The 13,887-nt window shown below is 40.1% G+C and overlaps 1 protein-coding gene across 1 annotated transcript in view; it reads left to right on the forward strand.

Annotated features, from left to right (window-relative positions):
* ELP2 (elongator acetyltransferase complex subunit 2) overlaps positions 1-12,336 on the forward strand; it is a 266,743-nt gene extending 254,407 nt beyond the window's left edge. The window contains exons 20-22 of the mRNA XM_082259224.1: positions 206-348; positions 1,894-1,998; positions 11,975-12,336. Of these exons, the coding sequence (XP_082115350.1) occupies positions 206-348; positions 1,894-1,998; positions 11,975-12,137 (411 nt within the window). The 3' untranslated portion in view covers positions 12,138-12,336. The remainder of the gene's footprint in view (positions 1-205; positions 349-1,893; positions 1,999-11,974) is intronic.
* Positions 12,337-13,887: the final 1,551 nt, after the last annotated feature.

Consider the following 13,887-nt stretch of genomic DNA (forward strand, 5'->3'; position numbering starts at 1 on the left):
AGCAGAGAGAGGTACTGCCCAAGGGTGTAGCTAGAATTTTTTTCTGCCTAGTGTCCTCCTCCTGTAGGGGCAGTATAACCTAATGGTTCTGAATACCAGGAGCTGTGTCTGTCAATGAACATCAGAGAAATGGATTTTATGGTAAGTCAGAAATCCCATTTTCCTTAGCCTTTAAATCTAAAGTTTCTGCAAAAATATCTTTCAGGTTATTGTGTGGGGATACTGTCAGGTGCTTGACACTCAGGATGACCACAACTGTGCTTCTGTCAAGCCTTGCTCTACTCTTCTAGATGCGGGAGATTCTGTCACCGCTGTTGGTGTCAACAAAGCACTTGCTTCTCTTGGAAGGTAAGAGTGTGTATGGTTTACACTTCTTGTTTTCTGTGGCATCTTTTCCTAAAAGTAGGTGTCCATTTTGAGGCACACGGATGTTTTTTTGTAATAGCAGATGGATTTAAAAATAATCTCTCAGTTATTGTAATTATTGACCGTCATTTCCAGCATGTAAAGGATAGGTATGGTACAAAAGGTTCTAGGCATGCCTCTGATGAGGAGAGATTAGACAAATCTCAGTGTGCTGCTTGTAAAACTATAAAATGTTAAAATACACATTCTGCTGCTTTCATGCAGACCAGTGTTGTGCACAACACAGCAAAGATCACATTCATAGTGTGTTGAGCATGTAAACTCATTTTACAGTTAGTTATCTTGTTAACTGAAATAGATTATATGTGCGTGTGTGTATATGTATATACACACACATATATATATATTAAAGTGTTACTAAACCCATGACCCTGCATTCACTACATCTGGTCTCCCACAGTACATGGAAATGTAATTATTTTAGTAAAAATAAAATGCTAAATACCTTTTCTCATCAGCAGTATATAGCAGTCTTGTGACTTCTTCCAGTTCCTGGTAAAGCTTGTAGGAGGAGTTTTCATACTGCACTGAGTTGTCCTATCAGGATCCAGGACCCCTGACCCTCAGTCTAGACAGTGCTGATTGGCCCCGTGCTGATCACATGCACCCTCCCAAGAAGAAAAAAAAACTCTCTAGCAATGCACACCAAACTGAGCATGTACAGAGTTACTCCAATGGCTCTATACTATCCAGACATGTTCTGGAGTCAGTGGAAGAAGAGGAGGTTCTGTGCATACAGGGTCAAACAGCCTTTTTACACAATGCATTGATTAACCACTTAGGTTCCATAGTGAGTATAGCAAACATGCTTTACTGCATATACAGATTGATTTTACTGTTGTGGGTTTAGTAACAATTTAAATGTGCACAAATTTGACATAAAAAGTCAACCTAATTAGTAAGGACCGTATGCCATTTGACCAGTGATGTCACAGGATATTGAACTGCATATGCACCTGCTTCATAGATGAATTGCTTGATTATAGTATTTCACCATGTACGTTACCACTAACAATGAACAGGGTTGCCTTTTCATTAATGATTAGGCATTTTTCTGCTTGTCTGGGTTCAGTCATGTTTGGCAGGAAAGCGGATCATCCCTGTTTTGTGACCATTGATCAGTGAGGTCAAAGATGGCCACCCTGATCTTACAACGCACAATAGATGAGAACAGTGGCACCCCCTTAGCTGTTTAGAAAGTTGTGCATCATTGAGGTAGGGTTATTTATATGTAGTTGCTCCAAGTTCACCCTAGTGTTAATCTGCTGAAGGGGAGAATGCCAGCCGATATGTGGAATCTTTTGCAAGAGAGTTTAAAGCTGATAGCCTACGCCAGGGCTGGGAAATACTAATTTACTTTATTTTTGATTTGTATTAGTTTGAATATTCTTTTTAAATTATTCTAAAGGAAATATTCTTAATAACATGTTCAGGTGTGTTAAATCAAACAGATTTTTCTTTTTATAGTTATGTTATTGCTGTTGGATTAGAATGTGGGAAGATTCTTCTGTACAAATGGCAAAGTGGTGTTACAGAAAATGACTGGATGAAAAGTTATGAGATGGATCAAAGGTTAGTATGCGTTAAGTCCCTTTATATTGTCATGATACCTTTTAAGAGAACACACCTCTCTATCATACAGCTGTATTAAAGCCTTTTGCTTTATCTGACAAAACATTTTTTTTAAAAAGTATCCAAAATACATTTACTGTTTACACCTGACTGCTATCCGATCAGCCAGATGGATAGGGAATGGATCCCCATTCATCTGTTTTTAGCAGACCAGATCATATGTCAATGGACACTTGTCTGTTGAAACCTGCCATTCTATAGAGACTTGAGGATCTGATTGGGTCCGTCTGAAAAACTGATCGGTTCGTTTGTGCGAAAAGGCCCCAAAGCGTATGTCCAGGCATTTAGCCAAATTCACACCAAAACCTCCCTAACCCCTCTAGAGTATTTTCTTCTTTTACCTTATTCCTGTAGAGAACTGGCTTTTACTACTCCCTGAGACATCATCACTAGACTTGTTAAATTTGTACAGGGGCGGCTACTTAGAGGTCAGTTCCTACTGAATTAATCCCACCCCAAAACTATATCCCCAAGAGCCCTTTCTTCCAGGATCCTTCCCACACCGTGAGTAGACTCCTCCAGAGTCAAGCCAGCAGCATTGCTTGCTCTGAAAGAAATCAATAATTTGGAATAGGACATATAGAGGTAGGTGATAGGTGGAAATCTGTAGTCCAGTAGACGGGGACGGCAGTGTAGGTTGGGTTGCATTGCTCGGAAATCCCAAAGTTTGAAGCATACTAGACTTTTAGCAGGTCAGCAGGCATTCTTCTGCAACATTTTTAAATAGATAAACCATTGAAAAGGTGCATATATTGCAAAGCTTTCCTGAATATGTTTTGTTTCATTTTGCCCTGACAGACACTTAAATATCCAAGCTAGTTTACTGTATTTATCCCTTTTTTTTTGTGGGTTGGTTGATGTTTTAATCTCTCTTGGTATCATTTTGGCCATGCGTTTGGGGCATGTTTTTTAATTTGCTTGTTTCTCCTTAGCATCTTATCTCTCTTTGAAGCCTAAAGCTGATCACAGAATTTGCTTCAGATGAACCAAATGTGCCCATAATCTTTTCAACTTATACAATGCATTTTTTTTTTTTTTTTTTTATTTAAAAAAAATAAATATATATATATATATATATATATATATATATATATATATATATATATATATATATATCACAAAATTTGACAGGCCAACATTAACCACTTGACCTCTGGAAGATTTACCCTTCTTCATGACCAGGCGATTTTTTTGCGATACGGCACTACGACCCTTTACCCAAATAACATTTATGTAATTTTTTTCCCCACAAATAGAGCTTTCTTTTGGTGCTATTTGATCACCTTTGCATTTTTCGTTTTTTGAAAAAAAAAAAAAAAAAAAAGACTGAATTTAAAGAAAAAAAAAAAAAGAATATATTTTACTTTCTGCTATAAAACACATCCAATACAAAAAATCAAATGTCTTCATAAATTTAGGCCAATATGTGTTCTGCTACATGTTTTTGGTAACAAAATCCCAATAAGCATATATTGATTGGTTTACCTGAACGTTCTAGCATCTACAAACTATGGGATATATTTATTTTTATTTTTTTTTAACAATAGTAATGGCGGAAATCAGAGACTTATAGCGAGATTGCGATATTGTAGCGGACTATCAGACACTGACACTTTTGACACTTTGCGGGAACCAGTGACACTAAACAGTAATCAGTGCTAAAATATGTACTGTCACTGTACTGATAGCACTGGCTGGGAAGGGGTTAAAGATCTAGGGTGATCAAAGGGTTAACTGGGTGCCTAGCCAGTGTTTTTGTTTGTCAGCAGTACCCGCCAGCCAGCAGTTCCAGCCAGCAGTACCCACCAGCAGTACCCAGGGGTAATCCATGACAGAGGAGGTGAGGTAATCCTAGTCACAGAAATACAAATGTGGCGCTAATCTTGTAAGATTAATCAAAGAAATCTTTGATATTAGTGGATAATAAGCAACAGTTCCAATTCTTTCCCATGGATAAATAAAAACTTCCAAAAGAAGGGGAGAGATGTGAAGATCCTCAGCGAGGGAAACCACCACCAGGCACCCGCACACACTGATCCTTACCAGATCCCAATGACCCTCATTACAAAGGTCAAAAGCGCTAATGGCACAAGCCCTGGAAAGCCGGGATCCTTCACTCCTCCTCATTAGATATTATCCATCAAGCGGGCAGTCGTTAAGTCCTGTTAAGCTTTATTCAAATCTTCTGGGAACTTCTGCGGTGGTCAGGTGACTTGAAGAACCTTCTTTATGGAGTCTCTGGCCCGGCGCTGTCTGCTCCTCCTTCCCTGTTGGTGCCTCCTCGGTAAGCCGGGTGTAGACACGGTAGAAAGCACAGGGACGCCGAAACGGACAGCGTGTGTTCCACTGCTGACTTCCGCCTACTGGTCATGTGGTCTACTTGCGTTCCGAAATTACGCGTTTCGCCATCAATGCGTGACGTCTTCGGATCTTGCAATGTTCAGCAGCTTCAGTTGCCCACAGTTAAAATTGCTGCAGCCAGACTTAATGGAGGGAAATTTCCTTGGAGACAACACTCCTTGCTGGGAAGGAGTGTTGTCTCCAAGGAAATTTCCCTCCATTAAGTCTGGCTGCAGCAATTTTAACTGTGGGCAACTGAAGCTGCTGAACATTGCAAGATCCGAAGACGTCACGCATTGATGGCGAAACGCGTAATTTCGGAACGCACGTAGACCACATGACCAGTAGGCGGAAGTCAGCAGTGGAACACACGCTGTCCGTTTCGGCGTCCCTGTGCTTTCTACCGTGTCTACACCCGGCTTACCGAGGAGGCACCAACAGGGAAGGAGGAGCAGACAGCGCCGGGCCAGAGACTCCATAAAGAAGGTTCTTCAAGTCACCTGACCACCGCAGAAGTTCCCAGAAGATTTGAATAAAGCTTAACAGGACTTAACGACTGCCCGCTTGATGGATAATATCTAATGAGGAGGAGTGAAGGATCCCGGCTTTCCAGGGCTTGTGCCATTAGCGCTTTTGACCTTTGTAATGAGGGTCATTGGGATCTGGTAAGGATCAGTGTGTGCGGGTGCCTGGTGGTGGTTTCCCTCGCTGAGGATCTTCACATCTCTCCCCTTCTTTTGGAAGTTTTTATTTATCCATGGGAAAGAATTGGAACTGTTGCTTATTATCCACTAATATCAAAGATTTCTTTGATTAATCTTACAAGATTAGCGCCACATTTGTATTTCTATTGCTATTGATCTTTCTGTTTCCAAAGATTTGTGTTGGCTGCTTTTCGCATATTGAATGTTTTATATTATATTCTAGCGCAGCAATATTATGTTTTATAATCCTAGTCACAGCTTTATTTCAAATGGTTAATAAAAACAAAAATATACATCTTTAAAATAAAAAAGATTTTGAGAATCGTAATCTCCGTTCTAAGCAAAAAAATTGTGATTCTCATTTTTGCCAGAATTGTGCAGCTCTACATAAGTATTCACAGCCTTTGCCATGACACTCAAAATTCAGCTCAGGTGCATCATGTTCCCACTGATAATCTTTAAGATGTTTCTTTAACTTGATTGGAGTCCACCTGTGGTAAATTCAGTTAATTGGCCATGATTTGGTAAGGCCCACACCTGACTGTATGTATAAGGTCCGACAGTGAACAGTGCATGTTAGAGCACAAACCAAGCCATGAAGTCTAAAGCCCCGTACACACGTACCGATGGTCGGCTTACAAATGTTCCTCTTTTCTCCCCGGGATGTCGGTGTCTGCTGAAAAGTGCAAAGACAGCACAAGGACAGCACAAGAATTTTGTCCGCCGACTGCAGAAGTGATGTCATGTAATGGTTAACTTTCCCTGTGTTTTCTATTTTCTGAGCATGCCCAGTCTTGCAAATCTGCGGTCTGTCGGCCGAATTGTGTACTGACAGGCGAACAATCGTCCGTTCTGGTGTCGGCATACAAATATTTTCATGTTTGCACGAAAGACTTTTGTCCGCGGATTGTGCGCAGACATCTGTCGGAGGCACCATACTAACACGCGTACAATCGGCAGATCCTTCGTCCACCGACGTTTGTATGCCGACGATCGGTACGTGTGTACGGGCCTTTAGGAATTGTCTGTAGACTGCTGAGACAGGATTGTATCAAGGCACAGATCTGGGGAAGGGTACAGAAACATTTCTGCATCATTGGAGGTGCCAATGAACACAGTGGCCCCATCATCCATAAATGTAAGAAGTTTGGAACCACCAGGACTCTTCCTAGAGGGGGCCGCCCGGCCAAACTGAGTGATCAAGGGAGAAGAGCCTTAGTGAGGGAGGTGACCAACAACCCGGTGGTCACTCTGACAGAAAATTCAAAGAATGACTCCTGTGCTATCTAGAAAGATGTCAAGGCCACATGATAGCTGCAACTGCCGCTCAGCTTTACCAAAGCTGAAAAAAGCAAAACCATGTGAATAGATTGTGAAGCTACGTTAATCAAATATAAAGTGATGAAACACTGATAAACATAAGTGAAAATGTGCCAGTGTAATAATTACTCAATAAAATACTTATATGTGAAGAAAATACTAAGTTTCACAAGAGTGGGTACAAACTAAATCAAATCCAAAAAATATGTGCACCATCAAAAATTTAAGTGACAGAGGTGATAAACGCTGTGACAGTGTGACAATAAACATAAGTGAACAATATAGTCTAATAGTGTGGAGTGAGTCAATCCACTTCTTCCATATCAAACAAGGTGAATGATGTGATGAATTCCAGATCTTGTAACAGTGATATACTTGATGTTGTTAAGGATGTGAGTTATATAAATCCCAGCACCAAATGGTAAAACAGGGACAGGGTAACACTTCTGGGTGCTCTAAACCCTTACCTTACTGCTGTAAGGTAACAGCATGAAGTAAAATCCTCTGGCGAGTTAGAGTAATCTTTGGATGAAGTAGAGGGAATTTCCTGTTGTCTCTGACTCAGATCGTGCAGCATATAGGGACAAAGGGCTCCATATAGTGTAGTATGTAATCATTTTTTTTATTGAATAAAAATAAATTAATTCACATTTCTGAAAAATTACAATCGGCGACTCAGCAAAAACAATTGTCCTCTGATGCACCTGTTGGCCGCACTTCCAGGTTCGCCTATAGTTTACATCCCAACGCGTATCGTCACGGCCACGTGATTTCCTCAGGGGCACTCTGACAGAGCTTCAGCCTTCTAGAAGAACAACCTTCTCTGCATCATTCCACCAATCATTCTCATAAGTAAAAGACACATGACAACCCACCTGGATTTTGCCAAAAGGCACCTGAAGGACTCTCAGACCATGAGAAACAAAATTCTCCTTTCTGATGAAACAAAATTGAACTCTTTGGCCTGAATGGCAAGCGTCATGTCAATAGGAAACCAGCCACTGCTCATCACCTGGCCAATACCATCCCTACAGTGAAGCATGGTGGTGGCAGCATCATGGTGTGGGGATGCTTTTTCAGTGGCAGGAACTGGGAGACTAATCAGGATCGAGAGAAAGATGAATGCATCAATGTACAGAGACATCCTTGATGAAAACCTGCTCGAGAGTGCTCTGGACCTCAGACTGGTAACAAGGTTCATCTTCCATCAGGACAATGACCCTAAGCACACAGTCAAGATAACAAAGGAGTGGCTATGGGACAACTCTGTGAATGTCCTTGAGTGGCCCAGCCAGAGAAAATGGCTGTGCACCAACACTCCCCTTCCAACCTGATGGAGCTTGAGAAGTCCTGCAAAGATGAATGAGAGAAACTGCCCAAAAAAAGGTATGCCAAGCTTATGGCATCATACTCCAAAAGACTTCAGGCTGTAATTGGTTCCAAAGGTGCTTCAACAAAGTATTGAGCAAAGGCTGTAAATACTTATGTACTAAATTTGCAAAAAATTATAAAAAACTTCTTTCATGTTGTCATTATAGGGTATTGTTTGTAGAATTTTGAGGTTAATAATGCATTTTATCCATTTTGGCATAAAGCTGTAACATAACAAAATGTGGAAAAAGTGAAGTGCTGTGAATACTTTCCGGATGCACTATATGTATTGAACCAGTGTGAACGCTATGGGAGCATTTGGTATATGTTCTGAACTGATATGAATATATCTGGTAAAAGAGGAACTCTGTTGTCTGCTTTTTTTTTATTTACATGTCTATAAAAGAAAACCTTAAATCATAGAGTCATGTCGGCTGTCAATGCTACTTCTGTTTCTGAAAATGCTAGTTTCCAGACTGTCATGTATACAGTCTTCAGCATTTTGTGTCCTTTACCTGGAACAAACATGCAAATAAGGATTTCTGAATTTACAGATATGTATACTTGTTAAGGGCAGAGATTCCAGTTGGTCAGTGTTCTAGCCAGACAACTAGAATCTCCAGAAGAGAATTTGTAGCAGCATCTCCATGTGTCTCTCAGGAAAAGTTTGCTTTAAGGGATAAACTATTGCTTTAGCAACTGCTTATTTATCCATACATTTTCCTTTAATCCATCAATCTCTGTAAGCGGGAAAAAAAAAATAAATATATATATATATATATATATATATATATATATATATATATATATACCGTGTATGTATGTGTGTATGTATGTGTATATATATTGAACAAAAAATTTTAAACGCAACACTTTTGTTTTGGCCCCCATTTTTCATAAGCTGAACTCAAAGATCTAAGGCTTTTTCTATGTTCACAAAAGGCCAATTTCTCTCAAATATTCACAAATCTGTCTAAATCTGTGTTAGTGAGCACTTCACCTTTGCCAAGATAATCCATCCACCTCACAGGTGTGGCATATCAAGATGCTGATTAGGCAGCATGATTATTGCACAGGTGTACCTTAGGCTGGCCACAATAAAAGGCCAGTCTAAAATGTGCAGTTTTATCACACAGCACAATGCCACAGATGTCGCAAGTTTTGAGGGAACGTGCAATTGGCACACTGACTGCAGGAATGTCCACCAGAGCTGTTGCCCGTGAATTGAATGTTTTTCTCTACCATAATCGGTCTCCTAACGAGTTTCAGAGAATTTGGCAGTACATCCAAACGGCCTCACAACCGCAGACCACGTGTAACCACACCAGCCCAGGACCTCCACATCCAGCATCTTCACCTCCAAAATTGTCTGAGACCAGCCAGCCGGACAGTTGCTGCAACAATTGGTTTTCATGACCAAACAATTTCTACACAAACTGTCAGAAACCATCTCAGGGAAGCTCATCTGCATGCTCGTCCTCGTCATCGGGGTCTCGAACTGACTGCAGTTTGTCGTCGTAACAGACTTGAGTGGGCAAATGCTCACATTCAATGGCGTCTGGCACTTTGGAGAGCAGTGTTCTCTTCATGGATGAATCCCGGTTTTCTTAGATCTTTGAGTTCAGCTCATGAAAAATGAGGGCAAAAACAAGTGTTGCATTTATAATTTTGTTCAGTGTGTTTATATATATATATATATATATAGCATTATTACACCTCTGACTAAAAAAGAGGGGGAAAAAAACATTTACTTTGCTGCATAGTATGATAGAGATGGAAAATATGTACAAACCACTATACATTCTCTTTTTTATTTTTTTAAATAATGCACACTGGTTAGTGGCTCTTACAATTGCACAACAAAATTAGCTGCAGCATACACCGACTGCAAGGAAAACTGCCAAAAGTAGGTTTCTACAACTTCACCATTTCTGTCATTTCCTTTTTTGAATGAATATACAGTGGGTACGGAAAGTATTCAGACCCCCTTAAATTTTTCACTCTTTGTTATATTGCAGCCATTTGCTAAAATCATTTAAGTTCATTCTTCTTCCTCATGAATGTACACATAGCACCCCATACTGACAGAAAAACACAGAATTGTTGACATTGTTGCAGATTTATTAAAAAAGAAAAACTGAAATATCACATGGTCCTAAGTATTCAGACCCTTTGCTCAGTATTTAGTAGAAGCCCCCTTTTGATCTAATACAGCCAGGAGTCTTTTTGGGAAAGATGCAACAAGTCTTTCACACCTGGATTTGGGGATCCTCTGCCATTCCTCCTTGCAGATCCTCTCCAGTTCTGTCAGGTTGGATGGTAAACGTTGGTGGACAGCCATTTTTAGGTCTCTCCAGAGATGCTCAATTGGGTTTAAGTCAGGGCTCTGGCTGGGCCATTCAAGAACAGTCACGGAGTTGTTGTGAAGCCACTCCTTCGTTATTTTAGCTGTGTGCTTAGGGTCATTGTCTTGTTGGAAGGTAAACCTTCGGCCCAGTCTGAGGTCCAGAGCACTCTGGAGAAGGTTTTTGTCCAGGATATCGCTGTACTTGGCCGCATTCATCTTTCCCTCGATTGCAACCAGTCGTCCTGTCCCTGCAGCTGAAAAACACCCCCACAGCATGATGCTGCCACCACCATGCTTCACTGTTGGGACTGTATTGGACAAGTGATGAGCAGTGCCTGGTTTTCTCCACACATACCTCTTAGAATTAAGGCCAAAACGTTCTATTTTGGTCTCATCAGACCAGAGAATCTTATTTCTCACCATCTTGGAGTCCTTCAGGTGTTTTTTAGCAAACTCCATGCGGGCTTTCATGTGTCTTACACTGAGGAGAGGCTTCCGTCGGGCCACTCTGCCATAAAGCCCCGACTGGTGGGGGGCTGCAGTGATGGTTGACTTTCTACAACTTTCTCCCATCTCCTGACTGCATCTCTGGAGCTCAGCCACAGTGATCTTTGGGTTCTTCTTTACCTCTCTCACCAAGGCTCTTCTCCCCCGATAGCTCAGTTTGGCCAGATGGCCAGCTCTAGGAAGGGTTCTGGTCGTCCCAAACGTCTTCCATTTGAGGATTATGGAGGCCACTGTGCTCTTAGGAACCTTAAGTGCAGCAGAAATCTTTTTGTAACCTTGGCCAGATCTGTGCCTTGCCACAATTCTGTCTCTGAGCTCTTCAAGCAGTTCCTTTGACCTCATGATTCTCATTTGCTCTGACATGCATTGTGATCTGGAAAGTCTTATATAGACAGGTGTGTGGCTTTCCTAATCAAGTCCAATCAGTATAATCAAACACAGCTGGACTCAAATGAAGGTGTAGAACCATCTCAAGGATGATCAGAAGAAATGGAAAGCACCTGAGTTAAATATATGAGTGTCACAGCAAAGGGTCTGAATACTTAGGACCATGTGATATTTCAGTTTTTCTTTTTTAATAAATCTGCAACAATGTCAACAATTCTGTATGTATGTAATTCAATAAGGGGAGCTGTGTGTACATTCATGAGGAAGAAGAATGAACTTAAATGATTTTAGCAAATGGCTGCAATATAACAAAGAGTGAAAAATTTAAGGGGGTCTGAATACTTTCCGTACCCACTGTAATTTAACTAATTAAACGTATTCAATTAATGTCTCCATTATTTACCAGTGTAACGATTGATTGATATGATGACCTGGTATTTGTTACTTTACATTGAGAGTGAGAATACATCATCAGTTCAATATCTGAGCTTGAGAATTGATTATTCTTTTCCTCTGTTAACCTATGTAAAATTTACAAATACAGGTGTTTGTATTTTCTCCTAAATTTGGAGTTTCATTCGCACAAGGGCAGGTAAGTTTAAAAGTGCCAGCAGAGAAGCATCCCCAAAAATCATTAGACTATAATTGAGATGTGTGACCTGACACGAATGTGTTGAAATTTAAAATTGATGATGAGTTTGCAGTTTAAATTATTGACAAGAGAAGGGATAAAATGTCATTAATGTTGTTAATAACCCTGGCAATTTCAGCATATTTAATACCTGCAGGTTGTGACAAGTCAATTTCTCTCAGTTGGCAGTAGTGAGATAAAGTACACTAATTAGATGTAAGATGGTATTTGAATCTTGCAGCCCAGCTGAGTCTGACATTTTACTGTTGTCACACAGATCCTCTCCTTATTCTGTTATATCTCTTTTAGCCTTTGTCACACTCTGACTGTCAAGCAAGTCTGTTGGAGAAGCAAGCCGGGTCGTGCTGGACATGATGATCTGGACAATGCTGAATGGTTGCAGCTGGCAAGCTGTGGAGCAGATCATGGCATTAAGATATTCAATGTTAACAGGAGTATATTCTCTTTGTAGAAATCCTTTATATGGTTGGTAACATCATTTTACGAAACAGCAATCTTGGTGCTTATAGAATATGGCTTCAAAGAAGCTGAATGCTATATACACAGTCACAGGGTTTTTGAGGGCTCTATATGGAGGAAAGGGCAATAATTTATGGGGCAGTCAACAGCTGCAGATATTTATTGAGATACAATCCAATTAAATAAAAAAAAAAATCCTTGAAACACATGCGGTACAGCCTGTTGCTTAAAACAAAAAAAAAAGCTCTTATTACCAGCAATCTGGCATTCCAGGAACACCAGTTGCTGGTCTTTGTTTAAAATAAATGCAGGCTGTTTAATCCTGACTCCATAAACCCTAAAATCCTTTTTTGGGATCAAAGAGATTGGAAATTTACCATAACAGAAATATGGAATAAAGAGCTCAGCCCTACCCAGCAGTACATATAAAGATCTAGGAGCAGGATAAGGGGGGGCCACACTTATTAATTTCACTTGTTGCCTGAAGTTGCTCTTTAAAGGATGTGTTAATTTTATTATTTTATATGCATCATCTAAATATTAAAGTTTAAGTGTAAAAACATCTCTTTTACTTTCTAAAATGTTGCTATTCAGTTTTGTGTGAAATGGCTTCTATTCTTAGATTATTGACAGATGACCACTGTGTAGCCCAGAGTCCTGTTATTTGCCATGATGAGATGACGTTTGATCATCCTCCATGTATTGTAGTTTGACCTATATGCTCCTAATGACTGGATTTGAAAAATATGGCAGATTAAGAGAGTAAGAGAAGACCATCACAAGCCATTAAACGTATGCAATAATTTGTGGCATAAGGGTCCATTCACACCGGCAGCATTAAGCTGCATTGCCCACTGAAGAACAAGACAAATGTCCTTATGTCACATGATTTCAGTTCACAGCAATGAGATTTTGCGTGCCAAAAAAAAAAGAGAACATTTTGCATTTTAGCACAATATGTACTGTACCATGTGACAGTGCACTCACTGCAGGGAAGAATAGAACCAAAGTCCAAAAATGTATACATGTATAAAAAATAAACTAAAGAAAAGACGCTGCTTGAACTGACCTGATGTAGTCATAGTGTATGGCTTCAGCTAGCGCTGCTGAGGTGGCCAGGATGAAACGCGTTTAGGGAGTAGCTTTTCCGGAGCAGCGCTAGGTGAGACCATACACTGTGACTATCAGGTTGATTTGAGCAGCCTCTTTTCTTTGGTTTACCTACACTTCTGGATTGGTGAAGTCAGACTCCTGCTGCCATGTTCTGGGTACCAACAGGAAGATCCTGAAGCCTTCAGCTGGGAGTTGTGCTACAAGCCCTTTGTAAAAAAAAAAAAATAGTTATATATACTGCAAACTGTATACATTGTCCGTATTGACCCCTCAATTTGGATGGGTCACGCTATTTGACCAAAACATACCAAGCAAAACAAATCTCAAAGATGGGTAAACATTATGGGAAATTAATTCACCACAAACATTCAGACCTATCAAAATGTATATATTTTAATTTTAGATATCAAAAATGTAAAATGGAACATTTTCTTATAAGAGACATTCCTCAGCTACCCCCATTGAACTGTGCTTGTGAACTCCTACTGTAAATCACCATGTGAACACAAATAAATAACTTAATACGGCAACAACACACTTTTTATTTTCCCACGAATTAAGGGTTCAGATCACAACATACAAAAAAAAAAAAGCATCTATCAGGCCTCATTATTAGTGCTCCAGCTGGA

Source organism: Pelophylax lessonae (assembly GCF_965119305.1).
Source record: "Pelophylax lessonae genome assembly, chromosome: 5".
NCBI lineage: Eukaryota > Metazoa > Chordata > Amphibia > Anura > Ranidae > Pelophylax > Pelophylax lessonae.